This window comes from Mobula hypostoma, chromosome Y (genome assembly GCF_963921235.1).
Source record: "Mobula hypostoma chromosome Y, sMobHyp1.1, whole genome shotgun sequence".
In the NCBI taxonomy this organism is placed as follows: domain Eukaryota; kingdom Metazoa; phylum Chordata; class Chondrichthyes; order Myliobatiformes; family Myliobatidae; genus Mobula; species Mobula hypostoma.
In genome coordinates, this window is record NC_086130.1 from 4,600,674 (window position 1) to 4,620,798 (window position 20,125).

A 20,125-nucleotide genomic window follows, 5' to 3' on the forward strand; every position below is an offset into this window, starting at 1 on the left:
TTTTTTAATAATACCCCTTGCCCATCCTCTGGTTCCCCCCCCCACCTCGTCTTTCTCCCCGGACCTTCTGTCCCATGATCCTCTCATATCCCCTTTGCCAATCACCTGTCCAGCTCTTGGCTCCATCCCTCCCCCTCCTGTCTTCTCCTATCATTTCAGATCTCTCCATCCCCCTCCCACTTTCAAATCTCTTACTAGCTCTTCTTTCAGTTAGTCCTGAAGAAAGGTCTTGGCCCGAAACCTCTTCCTAGAGATGCTGCCTGGCCTGCTGAGTTCACCAGCAACTTTTATGTGTGTTGCTTGAAATTCCAGCACCTGCAGATTTCCTCGTGTTTGCGACTCCCTACACTGAACATAGTTTTCTTCTTTCAATTGTTCTTTCTTTCCTCTCCTTTCTAAAATTGTATACCTCAGATAAATATTATGTGGAGATTTGTGACAAATATAATTATATGATATATATGTACAGTGTCTGAAATACATCTGTGGAAATGTTTGTTTGATATGAAATTTAATAAAAAATAAATTACAAAATAAATTTGCAGAATATAATTTAATCAATCTACTCCCTGAACAAATAAGAGCTAAGAAACGCGAATAATAATAAAAAAGAAGATAACGAAGGTGTGATTCCAAGGCTGGGGTCTCTAGATGACCCTGGTTAGGCTAGAAGAAATGTCTAGCTGTGGGGGATACCCCTCCTACCTATTTGAGGGCCCCCACTGCAGTACCTATAAAAGCAAGTTAAAAAATCTATATCCATTACACAGAAATGATTTCCCTGTGTATTCCTCCCATGTATATATTCTGATTTAGGTGGGGGAAAAGGAGTGAATGAATGAATTTTTAAAAATTGAATAATATAAAATTCACATTATAATTCGTATTTCTCAAGATAGGTATATCACTGTCTATTTTTGCTTCCGTTTAGTTTATCAGCACTTTTAAAGTTAGCCAAACCTTATGGCTCTTCTGGAGGAGGTGAGGGCTGTCCTCGGAGAACTCACAGTCTCTTCCTATTATCCTTCTCTCATCTTCCTCATGTCCCCTGCTTTCTCGATTCTCTTACTATTTTCCAAGCAGATCGGGATAACTGCTCAGCCAGACCTTCCCTTGGTTTGACCACACTAACAGGCAACCCTCTGTTCTTCATGTCTGTTGTCGCTTCTTCCACAATCTGATACAGTTGTTTCCCTTCTTGATAAAATACCCTCAGTTTAGCAGGGTACGGGGTTTAGAATTTAATCTTTTCTTGCTTTAATATTCGTTTCGCTTCAGAACATTCCTTCTATTTCTGTAGGACCACCAGGGGGTAATCATGATTGAAGTATATCAACCTCCCGTTCCAAAACACCCTCTTCTTACCCCGGGCCCTTCGTAGAATCTCCGCCTTGCTGTTAAATCGAAGGAATCTAAGTACTATTGAGCGCGGCTTACTCTCTGTCTCCGGAAGACCTCAGGACCAGCGCACGATGCTTGTTCCATTTCCATAGTTGGGAGAATCTGCAGCGCTTCCCGCAGCAACTTTTCTACAAACTGCGTCATCGACAATCCCTCCGCTCCTTTGGGAACATTATAAATCCTGATATTTTTATGTTGCAATCTTCCCTCCTGGTTAAGCAATGTATTTTCCCGTTGATTTATTATTTTTATCGTCTTACGTAGTATCTGTTCCACATTTTGCACGTGATCTTCCACCTTCTCAATTCGAGTCTCTGCCACCACTATTTTCTGATTGATGTTGGTGAGCTCTGACTTTATATCACTGAATTGCTGTTTTATATCTTTTTGAACTTCCCTTATCTCTTCCAGAATCTTTATCATATTTGCCGCTTCACCTGAACGAGGCCTAGCATCAGCTTCACCACCACGCGCACGTGTAGGAGAGCCACGCGTGGTACCTCTCTCTTCCATAGTCTCCGCAGCGATGCTTTTTTTATCTCCTTTCTTTTTCCCATTCTTGCCCCCCTTATCAATTCAGATATTTTCGAAAGATCTTATATTTGATGGATTAACGGGGCAATATATGTGTTTTTACAGAGGAACTGTTGATTTAAGCTGCCATTCTGAACGATGACTTCACCGGAACTTCCCAATCCTCATTGATTTCAATCTTGCTCAATGCATTAATGGCAATTTGGAGTTGGGCATGGTTTCATGATCTGAACCACACACTCCATTTACAATCTTGTTCTGCTAAATTCCCTCCGACTACACAAGTGCCAGATCACTCAGTTGACCCAAAAACACGTTATCAAAATGTAATATTATAAACTTGAGAAAGTCTGCAGATGCTGGAAATCCAAACAACACCTACAAAGTGCTGGAGGAACTCAGCAGGCCAGGCATCATCTATGGTAAAGAATAAACTGATGACATTTCAGGCCATTGCCCTTCATCAATGCATCAGTCAAAACATCAACTGTTCATTCTTTCCCATAAGTTCTGTTTGGGCTGCTGAGTTCTTTCAGCATTTTTCATGTGTTCTTACCAAATTGAACACAGATTAGTAGAAGTATATCTAAAAGAAGAAAGAGAAGAAAGAATAACTTCCGGGATGCCCAGGTGCAATTCGAGTAGCAGCAATAGCCTCAATGGATACGAGTAAATATTCCCATTTCAGTCTGATACAGCTAAAAAGCACAACTGCTTCCAAGATCAGTACAGTCAACAAAGATGTCTTAATGCGCTAAAACAAACTATTGCTGCTTAACACCGATTGTGGTCGCAAGTGCCCACGTAGGACACCTCAGAGGAAATGCGGGCATATATCAGGACTACGTGCGTTTAAGGAAACTGGGTTTTGAACTCCCTATACCGACTATTTTGCTGGCAAACGTGCAGTCTCTGTTGAATAAGATTTATGATTTCAGAGTCAGGCTACTGAATCAGAGGGACATTAGGACCACGTGTGTCCTTTGTTTCATGGAATCCTGGTTAACCCCTACCATACCAGATGCAGTGATCCACATTAATGGGTTTTCTATACACAGTCAAGATATATCTATAGAGTCTCTCAAAAGCAGAGGTGGAGGAGTATGCCTCATGATCAACCTGTCTTGGTGCACAAATACATCAGTGTTGTCCCAATTCTGCTCACCAGACCGGGAATATCTAACAGTTAAGTGTCATCTTTTTTACTTACCATAGGAGTTATCTGGGGTCATTTTGGTAGCAGTTACCGGCCACCTCAGGCCAATGTCAATGCGGCTTTAGATGATCTAAGCAAAGAATCAATGTGCACGAAACAGTGCACCCTAATCCCATCAGCATTGTTTCGGGAGATTTTAACCAAGCCAGTCTGAAAAAAAATCACTAAGCAATTAGCATCAACAGATCACTTACAATACTAGAGGATCCAACACATTGCACCATTGCTTCACCACCATCATATGGGGATTCATATTTGAACCTGGATGAATATACTGCAGTTGTTACAGACTTCGTTAAAACCTGTGTGGATGAGTGTGTGCCTACAAAGACTTATTGTACATTCCCAAACCAAAAGCCATGGTGAACCAGGAGGTAGTAGTAGTAATAGTGGTAGTCGTACTTTATTGATCCCGGGGGAAATTGGTTTTCATTACAGTTGCACCATAAATAATAAATAGTAATAGAACCATAAATAGTTAAATAGTAATATGTAAAATATGCCAGTAAATTATGAAATAAGTCCAGGATCAGCCTATCGGCACAGATTGTCTGACCCTCCAAGGGAGGAGTTGTAAAGTTTGATGGCCACAGGCAAGAATGACTTCCTATGATGTTCTGTGCTGCGTCTCGGTGGAATGAGTCTCTGGCTGAATGTACTCCTGTGCCCACCCAGTACATTATGTAGTGGATGGGAGATATTGACCAAGATGGCATGCAACTTAGACAGCATCCTCTTTTCAGACACCACCGTCAGAGAGTCCAGTTCCATCCCCACAACATCACTGGCCTTATGAATGAGTTTGTTGATTCTGTTGGTGTCTGCTACCCTTAGCCTGCTGCCCCAGCACACCCGTCATATACTGAAGGCTTGATCTGTGGCATTCAAGTCTAGTGACCCAGGCCTACACCAAAAAAATCAGGTATGATTTGCGGAGGGCTACTTCAAGAACGAAGAGACAATTTCAAATGAGGTTGGAGGTGACATCAAATGCACGGCCACTCTGGCAAGGTTTGCAAGACATTACTTCCTACAGAGTGAAACCCAATAGCATGAATGGCATCAGTGTTTCACTACCAGAAGAACTCAATGCCTTCTATGCCCGCTTTGAAAGGGAGAAGCCAACTACAGCTGTAAAGATTCCTGCTGCACCTGATGACCCTGTGATCTTTGTCTCAGAAGCCAATGTTAGGCTGTCTTTAAAGAGATGGAGTACCAGGTAAGGCTCTGAAAACCTTTGCCAACCAAATAGCGGGAGTATTCATGGACATTTTCAACCACTCACTGCTACAGGCGGAAGTTTCCACTTTCTTCAAAAGGGTAACAATTATCTCAGTGCCTAAGAGAATAATGTGGGCTGCCTTACTGACTATCGCTCAGTAGCACTCACATCATCAGTTATGAAATGCTTTGAGAGGCTGGTCATGACCAGACTGATCTCCTGCCTTATCAAGGACCTGGACCCATTACATTTTGCCTATCGCCACAATAGGTCAATGGCAGGTGGAATCTCACTGGCTCTCCAGAGCGCTTTAGACAACCTGGACAACACAAATGACCACATCAGGATGCTGTTCATCAACTGTAGCTCAGCATTTAATACCATCATTCCCACAATATGGAATACTGGGTCTCTGTACTTCCCTCTGCAATTGGATCCTTGACTTCCTAACCAGAAGATCTCAGTTGGTATGGATTGGTGATAGCATATCCTCCTCACTGACAATCAACACTGGGGCTTCTCAGGGGTGTGTGCTTAGCCCACTGCTGTACTCTCTATATACACATGACTGTGTGGCTTGGCATAGCTCTAATATCGTGTATAAATTTGCTGATTATACAATCATTGTTGGTGGAATCTCAGGTGGTGACAAGAGGGCGTACAGGACTAAGGTACGCCAACTAGTAGAGTGGTGCCGCAGCAACAACCTGGCACTCAGTGTCAGTAAGACAAAAGAGCTCATTGTGGACTTCAGTAAGGGTAAGGCGAAAGAACACGTACCAATTCTCATAGAGGGATCAGAAGTGGGGAGAGTGTGCAGCTTCAAGTTCCTTGGTGTCAAGATCTCTGAGGATCTAACCTGGTTCCAACATATCAATGTAGTTATAAAGAAGGCAAGACAGCAGCTATACTTTATTAGGAGTTTGAAGAGATTTGGCATGTCAACAAGTACACTCAAAAACTTCTATTTGCACCGTGGAGAGCATTCTGACAGACTGCATCTCTGGTATGGAGGGGCTACTGCACAGGACCAAAAGAAGCTTCAGAAGGTTGTAAATCTAGTCAGCTCCATCCTGGGCACTAGCCTACAAAGCACCCAGGACACCTTCGGGGAGCAGTGTCTCAGAAAGGCAGCGTCCATTATTAATGCCCTCCAGCACCCAGGGCATGCCCTTTTCTCTCTGTTACCACCAGGTAGGAGATACAGAAGCCGGAAGGCACACACTCAGCAATTCAAGAACAGCTTCTTCCCCTCTGCCATCCGATTCCCAAATGGACATTGAAGCTTTGGACTCTAACTCACTTTTTTTTAATATACAGGTAGCCCCCGTTTTCCAATCGTTCGCTTTACAACACCTCGCTGTTATGAAAGACCTACATTAGTTACCTGTTTTCGCTAACAGAAAGTGTTTTCACTGTTACGAAAAAAGGTCGTGCACGCCTGAACAGCCAAGCTCCTCCCCTGGAACTGCATTCTAGCTGGCATTGCCTAAACACGTGCTTTATCTCGATTTATTTTGTGCATCCGTTAGCAAGCTGAGTTCTAAAGTATTGGAAAAGCCTAAAAGAGCTCGTAAGGGTGTTACACAGTGTAAAACTAGACATAATTAAGCATTTCGATCTTGAATGAAGTAAGAACATTATCCGCACGTTGAACTTGCCTGCCTCCACTATTCGCGCTATTTATACGCAGAGAGAAAGAATTTTGAAAGAAACGTAGAAACTAGTGGAGTGGTGCCTTCAGCACATAGGTGCAGGAGTAGGCCATTTGGCCCTTCGAGCCTGCACCACCATTCAGTATGATCATGGCTGATCATCCAACTCAGAACCCTGTACCTGCCTTCTCTCCATACCCCCTGATCCCTTTAGCCACAAGGGCCATATCTAACTCCTTTTTAAATATGGCCACTGAACTGCCTGAACTGTTTCCTGTGGCAGAGAATTCCACAGATTCACCGTTCTCTGTGTGAAGAAATTTTTCCTCCTCTCGGTCCTGAAAGGCTTCCCCTTTATCCTTAAACTGTGACCCCTCATTCTGGACTTCCCCAACATCGAGAACGATTTTCCTGCATCTAGCCCTTGTAATCCCTTTAGAATTTCATACGTTTCTATAAGATACCCCCTCAATCTTCTAAATTCCAGAGAGTATAAGCCTAGTCGATCCAGTCTTTCATCATATGAAAGTCCTGCCATTCCAGTAATCAATCTGGTGAACCTTCTTTGTACTCCCACTATGGCAAGAATGTCTTTCCTCAGATTACGGGACCAAAACTGAACACAATATTCCAGGTGTGGTCTCACCAAGGCCTTGTACATCTGCAATAGAACCTCTCTGCTCCTGTACTCAAATCCTCTTGCTATGAATGCCAGCATACCATTCACCTTTTTCACTGCCTGCTGTGCCTGCATGCCCACTTTCAATGACTGGTGTACGATGACACCCAGGTGTCGCTGCACCTCCCCTTTTCCTAATCGGCCACCATTCAAATAATGATCTGATTTCCTGTTCTTGCCACCAAAGTGGATAACCTCACATTTATCCACATTAAACTGCATCTGCCATGAATTTGCCCACTCACCTAACCTATCCAAGTCACCTCCTCTTAGCATCCTCCTCACAGCTAACACTGCCGCCCAGCTTCGTGTCATCCACAGACTTGGAGATGCTGCATTTAATTCCCTCGTCTAAGTCATTAATATATATTGTAAACAACTGGGGTCCCAGCACTGAGCCTTGCGGTACCCGACTAGTCACTGCCTGCCATCCTGAAAAGGTCCCGTTCATTTCCACTCTTTGCTTCCTGTCTGCCAACCAATTCTCTATCCACATCAATACCATACCCCCAATACCGTGCACTTTAAGTTTGCGCACTAATCTCCTGTGTGGGACCTTGTCAAAAGCCTTTTGAAAATCTAAATATACCACATCTACTGGTTCTCCCCTATCTACTCTACTATTTACATTCTCTTTTTTTATATATAATTTTTATTGAATTTTCAAAAAGAATACATGAAAAGATAAAATCTACCCACCCCCCCCTCCCCTTAACCCTCCCCCCCATATATGTAGTCTACCTAAAAGAAAGAAAGAGAAAAAAAAAAGAAGAGCCGCCTGGGTATTGGAAGGTTTCCACATGCTCCATGGGATTCAAAATAAATTTGGTATAATTATTCGTTATTTTCCCCAAGTAACCAAATTCTTTGTCGGAGCACTTAAATATGACATCCTATCTTTTGTAAATAAGGGCGCCAAATATTCAAGAATGTTAGATAATTATCTCTTAAATTATAAGTAATTTTTTCGAGTGGAATAGAACTAGCCATTTCATTATTCCAACGATCCATACTTAAATACGAATCAGATTTCCAAGTAACTGCTATAGTCTTCTTAGCTACTGCCAATGCAATTTTTATAAATTCTTTCTGATATTTATTCAATTTAAGTTTCAGTTTTATCCCTTCAATATCACCTAATAGAAATAATACAGGGTTATGTGGAAGTTGAATTCCAGTAATTTGTTCCAATAAGACTCTTAAATTTATCCAAAAGGGTTGAATTTTAAAACAAGACCAAGTAGAATGTAAAAAAGTACCAATTTCTTGATTACACCAAAAACATTTATCAGATAGATTTGAATTTAATCTTTTTTTTTGTGGTGTAATATATAATTGGTGTAAAAAATTATATTGTACTAACCTAAGTCGAACATTTATTGTATTTGTCATACTGTCCAGACAAAATCTTGACCAATTTATTTTATCAATATTAATATTCAGATCTGTTTCCCATTTTTGCTTTGACTTATGGGTTCCTTGTTTAATTGTCTGTTCTTGAATCAAATTATACATACAAGAAATAAATTTTTAAATTTTCCCTTTTTGAATTAAAATTTCAATTTCATTAGCTTTTGGCAAAAACATTGTTTGACCCAGCTTACCTATTAAGTAAGCCCTTAACTGAAAGTAGCAAAAGAAAGTATTATTAGATGTTTTATAGTTATCCTTTAATTGTTCAAATGACATCATTATACCTCGCTTAAAACAATCTCCTATAAATTTAATCCCTTTTTGGTACCAATTATATAAAAGCTGATTGTCCATTGTAAAAGGAATAAGTCTGTTTTGAAACAAAGGTCTCCTTGCTAATAGAGATTTCTGTGTTTCCTTATCAACATTTATCTTATTCCATAGATCAATCAAGTGTGTTAATATAGGAGATTCTTTCTTCTCCCGTATCCATTTAGATTCCCATTTATATATAAAATCTTCAGGTTTATTTTCAACTATCTTGTCTAGTTCTATTTTAATCCATGCTGGTTTTTGATCATCGAAAAAAGATGCAATAAATCTAAGTTGATTTGCTTTATAGTAATTTTTAAAGTTTGGAAGTTGTAACTACCTTCCCTGGTTTATTCTTTTGCCAAATTGGGATAAACAATTGTTGTAGTTCATCCATGCGACCTTTAAATGCTTGCCATTGCATATCCACCGTCAACCCTTTAAGTATCATTTGCCAGTCTATCGTAGCTAATTCACGTCTCATACCTTCAAAGTTACCCTTCTTTAAGTTCAGAACCTTTGTTTCTGAATTAACTATGTCACCCTCCATCTTAATGAAGAATTCCGCCATATTATGGTCACTCTTACTCAAGGGGCCTCGCACGACAAGATTGCTAACCAACCCTTCCTCATTGCTCAATACCCAGTCTAGAATGGCCTTCTCTCTAGTTGGTTCCTTGACATGTTGGTTCAGAAAACTAGCCCGCATACATTCCAAGAAATCCTCTTCCTCAGCAATTTGGTTCACCCAATCTATATGTAGATTGAAGTCCCCCATTATAACTGCTGTTTCTTTATTGCACACATTTCTGATTTCCTGTTTAATGCCATTCCCAAGCTCACTACTATTGTTAGGTGGCCTGTACATAATTCCCATCAGCGTTTTCTGCCCCTTAGTGTTATGCAGCTCTACCCATATCGATTCCACATCCTCCTGGCTAATGTCCTTCCTTTCTATTGTGTTAATCTCTCTAACCAGCAATGCTACCCCACCTCCTTTTCTTTCATGTCTATCCCTCCTGAGTATTGAATATCCCTAAATGTTGAGCTCCCATCTTTGGTCACCCTCCAGCCATGTCTCTGTGATCCCAACTATATCATATTCATTATTAACTATCTGCACATTCTATTCATCCACCTTGTTACGAATGTTCCTTGCATTGACACACAAAGCCTTCAGGAAAGCTGCCGATGTTACTGTTGGTTCTGCTTGTAGCAAAGTGGTCTCTCTTAGTCGGCATCCAATAATGGATAAAATGGAAAGTCTGTTACTTGAGTGGATTGATGGGTGTACAAAGCGTGGTGTTACGTTAAGTTTTCTTATACTTAAGCAGAAACCAGTCAGTTTTTGTAATCTAAAACAGAAAGCACTAGACGATGGTGATGAAAGTGTTGCAAAAGTGGAATTAAAAGGTAGTCATGCATGGTTTGATTGGTTTCTGAGGTGAGGGCAGCTTCATAGTTTAAGCAGTGGTCCCCAGCCTCCGGGCCACAGACCGATAAATTGCCGCGAAGAATGCAGTGGTGCAGTGGTAGTTGGAACACACCCAGCACATCTTTAAGAAAAAACCTAAATAAACAAGCTAATTAATTAGGTGCCGCCTGGCACATAAATGTCGGCCCAGATCAGAGGCGATTGCTGATTGCGTCAGCTGGTTACTCGTATAAGCAAGTGTTTAACTGTGATGAAACAGCAATTTATTGGAGTCTTCCCAATTCCAGTAAGTGAAACTACACCGTACATAAATTATTTCTACTTTGTATAGGCTGTGTATTTTTATGTGTTATTTGGTATGATATGGCAGCTTCATAGCTTAAATGAAGAGTGTTTCTGCCAAGAGCGCTTGCGCGTGTTTTTTGCTGCGCTAGACAGTGCTGCAGAAAAGTATTTCTACTTTATATCGGCTGTGTATTCATCATATCATTCCTGCTTTTACTATATGTTACTGTTATTTTAGGTTTTGTGTGTCCCTTGGCATGATTTTGTAGTTTTTTTTGGGTCTGGGAACACTCAAAAAATTTTCCCATATGAATAAATGGTAATTGCTAATTCACTTTACAACACTCCAGCTTACCAACTGTTTCATAGGAACGCTCTACTTTCGGATGGTGGGGGAAAACTGTATAGTATTTCTGTTTTGCACATTTAAAAAAAAATCTATTCCATATACATAATTGATTTACTTGTTTATTAGTATTTTTATTATATTTATTATTTTGTTTTCTCTGCTAAATTATGTACAGGTTTCCCCCACTGTCTGAAGGCACAGCGTTCCTATGAAACGGTTCGGAAGTTGGAATGTCATAAAGTGAAGAAGCAATTACCATTTATTTCTGTGGGAAAATTTTGTGAGCATTCCCAGACCCAAAAAATAACCTACAAAATCATGCCAAATAACACATAAAACCTAAACTAACAGTAACATATAGTAAAAGCAGGAATGATATGATAAATACACAGCCTATATAAAGCAGAAATACTTTTTTACCGTCATTGCCGCACTGTTCTCATGCAAGCGCTCTCGGCAGAAACACTCTCTCCAGTAACCTTTAAGCTACGAAGCTGCCAAATCATACCAAATAGCACCTAAAAATACACAGCCTATATAAAGTAGAAATAATGAATGTACAGTGTAGTATCGGAACTGAGAAGACAGCGCTGAGCACACTGATGATGGTGTGTTAAGCTGAGTCATCGGAGGTTGGGGTGGTGCAGTGGTCCCCATGCTCCAGGCTGCCGACCGATACTGATTCGCGAAGCCGGGACGCAATCGGCAATCGCCTCTGATCTGGGCCGCCATGCTGGCTAGAATGCCATTCCGAGTCCGGGGGAGGAGCGGCTGCTCGGCGCATGCTGCCTTTTTTCGTGACAGTGAAAACACCTTGTGTTAGCGAAAACAGGTAACTAATGTAGGTCTTTCATAACAGTGAGGTTTCGTAAAGCGAACATTCGAAAAGCGGGGGACACCTGTATTGCATTGAACTGCTGCTGCTAAGTTAACAAATTTCGTGTGACATGTCAGTGATAATACATCTGATTCTGATAGTTTCATGAACTGTCTGTAGGACATTGCTGATGGACACTTTGGACCTTGGCAGCATCTTGCCATATTTGTGCATTCGATTGTTTTCACCTCTGCTTTTGTATTCACTGTCTGCATCAATGCTGTAAGTCTAGTGTGCAAAATTTACCTTGATTCCATTGTGTTAAGAGTTGGGAACATCTGACAGGATTGCTGCTACTGACACTGTGTAAGTGATTACTTTAATTATGATAATCTGAAATAAGAAAATTTATTTGAAACATGTAAATTTGACTATTTTATAATCAGTTATTGTGATCTCATAATTGTAAATATGTTTCCTTGCAGTAAAACAGATCGAATGGCCAAAGGAGCAGACTGTTATCAAAAGAGCCTTAGTCTAAATCCTTTTCTCTGGACCCCTTTCGAATCTTTATGTGAAATAGGTAAGCAGGTAACATATTGTCCTTTTTAAATTTTAGTTTAAAAGTAAAGTTAAAATAAAATACTCTTTCCATTTCTCCCATTTTAGGTGAAAAGCCAGATCCTGATAAGATATTTAAATCAATATCTCTCCAGAGTTTTAATACTTATCATCCATGTTTATGTATGCCATTGGTTTTGAATCATGGTGGGCAACACTACAAGCAAACTGACACTGTGATGATGGAAACGGTGGCAGAAGACACTGTTGTGAGTATGATTTAATTCTTTCTGTCAAACAGCTATAACTTTATCATACTAGTCTTCCCTGTTTCAAATCTTTGATGTCCCTCTGTGTTTATGTTGATAGGAAAGTAAATTATCACTGTTTAATCATAGACTGGCTGTAAATCCTGTGGTGTAAAAGTCTGAATGATTTGAATCAAAAGTCAAACTTTGAGAGCTTCACATACACTTCATAATTATACAGCTATAATTAAGTATATATATATATATATATATATATATATATATATAAATTAAATATAATTGATAAATATACTCCAGAGAAGATGTCACCTGAAACTAGTGCCTGTTTGTTTGCAGCACCAAATGGTATCATCAGATATTCCACATTTACAGTCATGAGTACTTCAGTAAACAACATTGTTTTAAGATGTTTAAAAAGGCAATCGATCCTTAAAATCAGTGAATCTCAGACTGCAAACCCAGGTTATAAGTGCAGTTTCCATTTAAGAAAAGGGAAATGCAAATAGCATGCTGGGCTCAAGTAAGAGTGAAACACAGAGGCCTTAGATTAGGGGGTTCCCAACCTGGGATCTATAGATCCTTTAGTTAATGGTAAGGCTCCAAAGCATAAAAAATGTTGGGAATCCCTGCCTTCGAATATCCAATCCCTATCATCCTGTGGTGAATATACAGTCTTTAGAAAACAAAATTGAAGATCTCAGAGTACCAGAGGAACTTAAGGGACCATTGTGTACTTTGCTTCACAGAAACCACCCCCCTCCCCGACTATTTTGGACATAGCAGTGTAGCCTAAAGGCTTCTCCATCCAGCACAAAAATAAGACACTGAGTTTCTTAAAGGCAGAGGAAGAGGACGGTGTTTCATGGTTGACTCATCATGGTGTTAAGAGATGACATTTCTGTCTCAATTCTGCTCACCTAACCTGGAACATGTAACACTGAGGTATCGTCCATTTTATCTGCGGAGGAGTTTTGGTAGCAGCAGACATTCCACCCCTGGATAACATCAAGCAGGCATTTGGGGAGCTAAGCTCCTTGATCAGCAGTCACAAATGCTGATACCTTCCCGATCACTGAGAGAGACTTCAACCAGGCCAGCTTGAGGAAATCTCTGACCAACATGTCACCTGCGGAACTAGAGAAGCAAACACACTTAACTGCTGTTTTGCTATCATCAAGGGTGCTTACAATGCCATCTTATGCCATACTTTTACTCTTGGCGTACAGACAGTGAATATAGCATCAGTGGTGAGGACCATTATGGTATTGACAAGGGAGACAAAGGAGTGCTTACAACACTGGACAGTATTGGACAGTACTGAGGGCTTCATTTTTGAAACTGATTGAATATGCCACAGTTGTCACCGACTTCATCGAGCTTCTGTGGATGACTGTGTGCCTTCAAAAACATACCACATATATCCAAACCAAAAGCCATGGATGAACCAGGAGATTCACAGTCTGATCTGTGGTATCCAAGACAGGCGATAAAGACAGGAAGACTAGTTTTGACTTACAGAAGGCTGCTATAAGAGGAGAAGGCAATTCCAAGCAAAGTTATTGACGGGATAAGATGCACATCAGTTCCTGCAGGGCTTTACTTCCTACAAGGCAAAATTTAACAGCATGAAGTGGCTATGATATTTCACTCCCAGATGAAATCAATAACTTTTATGCACACTTTGAAAAGGGGATGAACCTCTGCAACATCTGGTGACCCTGTAATCTCTATCTTGGGAACTGACATATTTCAAGGATCAAAGTTCAAATTAAATTTATTTTAAAAATATGCATACCATATACAACTCTTGAGATTCATTTTCTTGCAGGCCGCTGTAAAACAAAGAAACATTATAATCCATGAAAAATCCCATACAACCAAGTCCGTGAAACGCCTAATTTGTAAAAAGAAAAAACAAACTGCCAACAATAAAACATAAAGAAATAACACATAGAACATGAACCACTGAGTCCGCAAAAGTGATTCCACAGCCGTGAAACCAATTCAGCACTGAAATGAGTGTAGCCGCTTCAAGGCTGCAGACCATGTGCAAAGACAGTTTAGTGATGAGACGAGTAAGACATGAGCTAAACACCAGTTTGTCCACACTTGACCTTGATGTCATAATCTTTTAATTTGGTTCAGTGCATAAATTAGCTAAATATTGGTTTGTTAATCACTCTTAGGCCCAATCCCTGCTGCTTCATCAGTCCAAAGTGCACTCTAACAATATCTACAGCCATGCCTGCATTCTCAAAAGTCTAATTCGCTGCATCTTTCAGGATACCACAAAAATACCAGGACATTCAACCAGTTCAAAAGCACTGTCCCAAAGGGAAATTAAATGCTGCAGACATATATCATCAGCACGATCCTGCAGAATCAAGAGGACGAATCCTCAAAAGGTATCAGGCCCCAATGGTGTAGTTCGTAGGGCATTAAAAAAATCTATGTCAGAGGGAGTGTTCAGAAATGTGTTGAATCTCTCACTACTGCTGTTGGAGGTTCCCATCTGCTTCAATGTGCCGACAAAGATAGAGTAGGATGTGTGTACCTAGGCAACAACTATTGCCTAGGTACACACATCCCCAGTGATGAACTGTCTTGAGAGGTTGGTCATGGTCAGAATCAACTCCCACCTTAGCAAATTCCTGGACCCACACCAATTTGCCTATTGCCACAGTGGTCTACAGTGGATGCAATTTCACTCTCTGTCCACTTGGCCTCGGATCACCTAGACGATAACAACACCTGTCAGGGTGCTGTTTATTTACTACGGCTCAACAGTCCACAGAATCAATCACTCAGTTCTAATCAACAAGCTCCAAAATCTGGGCCCTTAACGCCTGATCCTTAACTTCCTCATAGGGATATAATAGTGTGGATTGAAAATAACATCTTCTCTCTGACAGTCAATACTGTTGTACCTCAACGTTGCTTGCTTAGGCCACTGCACTCTCTGCTCTGTCTTAACCAAAGACAAGGTGGCAAGTTACAGCTCAAAATTTGTCCATGAATTTTGGCAAAATTTTCAGGTGGTGACAAGGCAGTGTACAGAAGTGAGGTAGATCAGCTAGTTGATTGGTGTCACAACAACAGCCTTGCACTTAACATCAGTAAAACCAAGGAATTGATTGTGGACTTCAGAAAAAGTAAGTTAACACACATCAGTCCTCATCGAGGGACCAGCAGTGGAAAAGGAGAACAGTTTCAAGTTCCTGGGTGTCAGCATCTCTCAAAATCTATCTTGGACCCAACATATTGATGCAATTGCAAGGAAGGCATGATAGCAGTTGTATTTTGTTAGGGGTTTGAGGAGACTTGGTACATCACCAAAGACTTTGACAGATTTCTGCAGCTGTACTGCAGAGAGCAAACTATTTGGTTGCATTATCTTCTAGTATGAATGAGCCACTACACGGGATCAGAAAACCTACAGAATGTTGCAAACTCTGGCAACTCCATCATAGGCACAGTAAAGGATGAGTAAACAGACAAGTTCCAAAACTTCCTGTGACTGCATATGTTTCTCCCAGATATTCCAGTTCCACTTTGTATATCAGGGAATGTGTGGTTGAAGTTGACTGGGTGCAGGTTGATGAGACTAGACAGATTAACAGTTCCGTTGAGACTGGACTGGCCAAAGAGCCTGTTTTTGGGCTGTAGTGTTCTACACCTGTATGGTAGGTTAATTAGCTAATATAAAATTGTTTCCAGTATCAGTGGGTGATAGAATTGATTGGAATATAAGAAAAAAGTGGAGTAGGTGGAATTGGTCTATGAACCAACATAGATTTGATGGACTAAAAATACCATTTCCTGTGTCATCAGGAAATATCAAGACTTTCCAGATGTCAATGATATTACTTGCAAGAACAATTAATGAATTTCATTGACTGTTCCCATGTATTATGTACTTGATATTCTTTTGCCAGAAACATTATAGATCCCTGACAGAAGTTGTGCCATCTTATAGTAATAGTCCCAAATTTAAGTTAGAGCATTATGGTTTCATGTCCAGAGACTCTGGCACATATCCTAGATTAGTACTTCATCTTGGTTCTGTAAGGATGCTGATTTTGCTTGCAATAAGATGTTTAAATGTCTTTTTGAAAGAAATTTAGAATTTTGTGGAACATTTTGAAGAACACAGTTAAGCCAGGCTTCCTGAACAAACATTATCACATTGGCATTTGTAGCAGTTTACAAATGCAGGTTTAAATTGCATTAGTAATTGCATTTGCTAAGTGAAATTCTTAAATGTTGGACAATGATGGAAAACCAGTACAGAAAAGTGGTTCTAAGGTGTCACTTAATCCTAATAAATGGTGGTGTAAGGGCTGAATAGCTAAAACCTGCTTCTATTTGAATTTTCAAATTTGTATGTTCAAATTTGCTCATTGTTTCAATACAACATAGTTTTTTGCTTTTGCACTTTATTCTGATTCTAGTAAACTAAATACTGTTCACACTATATGGTTTTAAATTGCTTTCTTGATCTTTTCTGCAGAAATTGCACATTATAATGGTAGTTTTTTAATCTGCTTGCATTATAAGGATTGTATTTTTAATTCATCCTCCCAAAATATAACAATACTGCCTTCTTTGCATGAAATTATGCCCATTTTGTTTCCCCCTTCAGTGCATTTATTACTGTTTATTTGGGGTAGAGGAGAACAGTGAATGGTTACTTATAAAAGTTTAAAGATAAGGATTTTAACGATTAGCTTTATTTGTCACATGTACAGTGAAACGTCAAAACATACAGTGAAATGTGTACTTGTGATAACGATCAACACAGTCCAAGAATTGTGCTGGGTGTGGCACCCACATACTGTTGAGCTTCTTGTGCCAAATGGCATGTCCACAATTCACTAACCCTTAACCATATATTTATTTTGAAATGTAGGAAGAAACTGAAGCACCTGGAGAAGGCCCATGCAGTAAGAGATAACATACAAACCTCTTACAGATAGATACAGGTTTCCCCCGCCATCCGAAGGTAGAACATTCCTATGAAATGGTTCGTAAGCCGTAATGTCGTAAACTGAAGAAGCAATTACCATTAATTTATATGGGAAAATTTTGTTGAGCGTTCACAGACCCAAAAATAACCTACCAAATCATGCCAAATAACACATAAAACCTAAAATAACAGTAACATATAGTAAAAGCAGGAATTATATGATAAATACACAGGCTATATAAAGTAGAAATACTTCTCTACGACGACTGCCTGCACTATTCTCCATGTCGAAAATCTCACGCAAGCGCTCTTGGCAGAAACACGGCGCAAGCTCTCTCGGCAGAAACACTCTCTCCAGTAACGTTTAAGCTATGAAGCTGCCAGATCATACCAAATAACACGTAAAAATACACAGCCTATATAAAGTAGAAATAATGTATGTACAGTGTAGTATGACTTACCAGAATTAGGAAGACAGCGCCGAGCACACTGATGATAGTGTGTTAGGCTGAGTCGTCAGAGGTTGGGGTGGTGCAGTGGACCCCACCCTCCAGGCAGCGAACAGATACCGATCCGCAAAGCATGCAGTGGTCCAGCAGTGGCCAGGACTCATCCAGCACATCTTTAAGAAAAAAACCAAAATAAACAAGCTAATTAATTAGGTTGTTTATTTTGGCTTTTTTCTTAAAGATGTGCTGGATGCCTCCTGGCTACCGCTGCATTCTCCACGAATCGGTATCTGTCCATGGCCCGGGGGTTGGGACCACTGGGGTAGTGGGACACTGGGGTGTCATCTCATCATCGATCAGGGCAGGCCGCTCTTCTTCTTCTATGTCTGCCTGCCTTGGTGTCGAAGGTCGAGTTTTGTCGTCTGCTGTGGCTGATGTGGAAGGCTTGAAAAACGACAGTATGCTTGTCTGTTTTGCCTCGCACAATTTTTTTATCATACAGTTCTTTGTAAGCACTCAAACCATGTTGCAAATATGCCCTAAATCGATGTACCCTTTCAAAATTAAAGTCATACTTTATCATTGTAACGAAAATCTCACGCAGTTGCTTCAGGTTCAGTTCCTGGACGACTTCACTTTCGCTACTGCATTTAGTTTTGATTGTTATCCTTTCCTCTTGCAGTTGCATCAGCTCTTCATCTATCAGTTCTTGGTCATGGGACGCCAAAACTCCTTCAACATCATCTTCGTCAACTTCCACAAGCCAAACTCACTTTGTCCTTACTTCGTTCACCACTATTGAAATGCTTAATTATGTCTAGTTTTACACTAAGGGTAACACCCTTACGAGCTCTTTCAGGCTTTTCCAATACCTTAGAACTCATCTTGCTAACGGCTGCTCACAGGCATGTGTTTAAGCAATGTCCGCGAGAATGCAGTTCCAAATCCGGGGGAGAGCGGCTGCTTTTTTTCGTGCGCTGCATTTTATCGTGCAATTTTTTTCGTAACAGTGAAAACACCTTCTGTTAGCGAAAACAGGGAACTGATGTAGGTCTTTCATAACAGTGAGGTTTTGTAAATCAAATGTTCGAAAAGCAGGGGATAACCTGTAGTGGAACCCTGATTGGTGAATTACTGGTGCTGTGAATGTTGGTGCTAACCACTATGCTACCGTGCTACTTGTTCCATGAGTTAACAAGATTACTAAAAATAACCATTTTTAGTGGGATAGAATCAAAGATCGGAAGTTATGCTAAACCAATATTAAGTTCACTTGGAACCTGCTGTTTGTTAGAAGGTGATATACAGGTTTCCCCCGCCATCCAAAGGTAGAACGTTCCTATGAAAGGGTTCATAAGCCGAAATGTCATAAAGCGAAAAAGCAGTTATTTATATGGGAAAATTTTGTGAGCGTTCGCAGACCCAAAAATAACCTACCAAATCATGCTAAATAACACATAAAACCTAAAATAACAGTAACATATGGTAAAAGCAGGAATGTTATGATAAATACACAGCCTATCTGAAGTAGAAATACTTTATCACAATCATTACTACACTGTTCTCCGGAGCGAAAATCTCACGCAAGCGCCGTCGGCAGAAAATCTCACGCAAGTGCTGTTGGCAAAAACACGGTGCAAGCGCTCTCCAGTAACCTTTAAGCTATGAAGCTGCCAAATCATACCAAATAACACATATAAAGTAGAAATAATGTATGTACAGTGTAGTATCACTTACGGGAATCGGGACAGCGCTGAGCACACTGATGATGGTGTGTTAGACTGAGTCGTCGGAGTTTGGGTGGTGCAGTGGCCCCCCCACCCTCCAGGCCGCTGAGCGATACATTGCCGCGAAGAACGCAGCTGGGAGGTACACAGCACATCTTAAGAAAAAAGCCGAAATAAACATGCTAATTAATTAGGTGCCGTCTGTAATTGTCAGCCCAGATCAGTGCTGATTTCCGATTGCATCGTCTCTGATCTGGGCTGACAATTGCGACAATTCGTCAGGACCTGATGAAGGGTCCCAGCCTGACATGTCGACTGTACCTCTTCCTAGAGATGCTGCCTGGCCTGCTGTGTTCACCAGCAACTTTCAGGGATAAGGTACCCTAGCTTTCACATCCAGCACATAATTCTCTGTAACTTTTGCTGTCTGCAACAGGATCCCAGCAGCAAACACATCTTCCTCTCCCCCCACACCAACTTTTCACTTTTTACAAGAACCACACCCTATGCAACTCCTTTGTCCATCTATCCAACTCCTTTGTCCATCTATCCCTCCCCACTAACTCCTTGTATTTAACCTTGCAAGCATAACAATTGCTGCATCTTTCCCTGCATTTTCTCCCTCACTACCATTCAGGGTTCTAAACAGTCCTTCCAGGTGAGGCGACACTTCTCTTGGGTGTGACCTCCTGTACATCAGTGAGATCCTATGTCGATTGGGAGACTACTTCGCTAGCACCTACCGAAAAAGCGAGATCTGATGGAGGCCATCCAGTTAAATTCTACTTCTCATTCCCATTCCAACCTGTCACTCCATGGCCTCCCCCTCCCCATC

At 40.7% G+C, this 20,125-nt stretch overlaps 1 protein-coding gene across 1 annotated transcript in view; it reads left to right on the forward strand.

The window, feature by feature from the left end:
• Positions 1-20,125, forward strand: part of LOC134341076 (cell division cycle protein 27 homolog) — a 272,971-nt gene that overhangs the window by 45,783 nt on the left and 207,063 nt on the right. The window contains exons 5-6 of the mRNA XM_063038824.1: positions 11,804-11,901; positions 11,988-12,148. Of these exons, the coding sequence (XP_062894894.1) occupies positions 11,804-11,901; positions 11,988-12,148 (259 nt within the window). The remainder of the gene's footprint in view (positions 1-11,803; positions 11,902-11,987; positions 12,149-20,125) is intronic.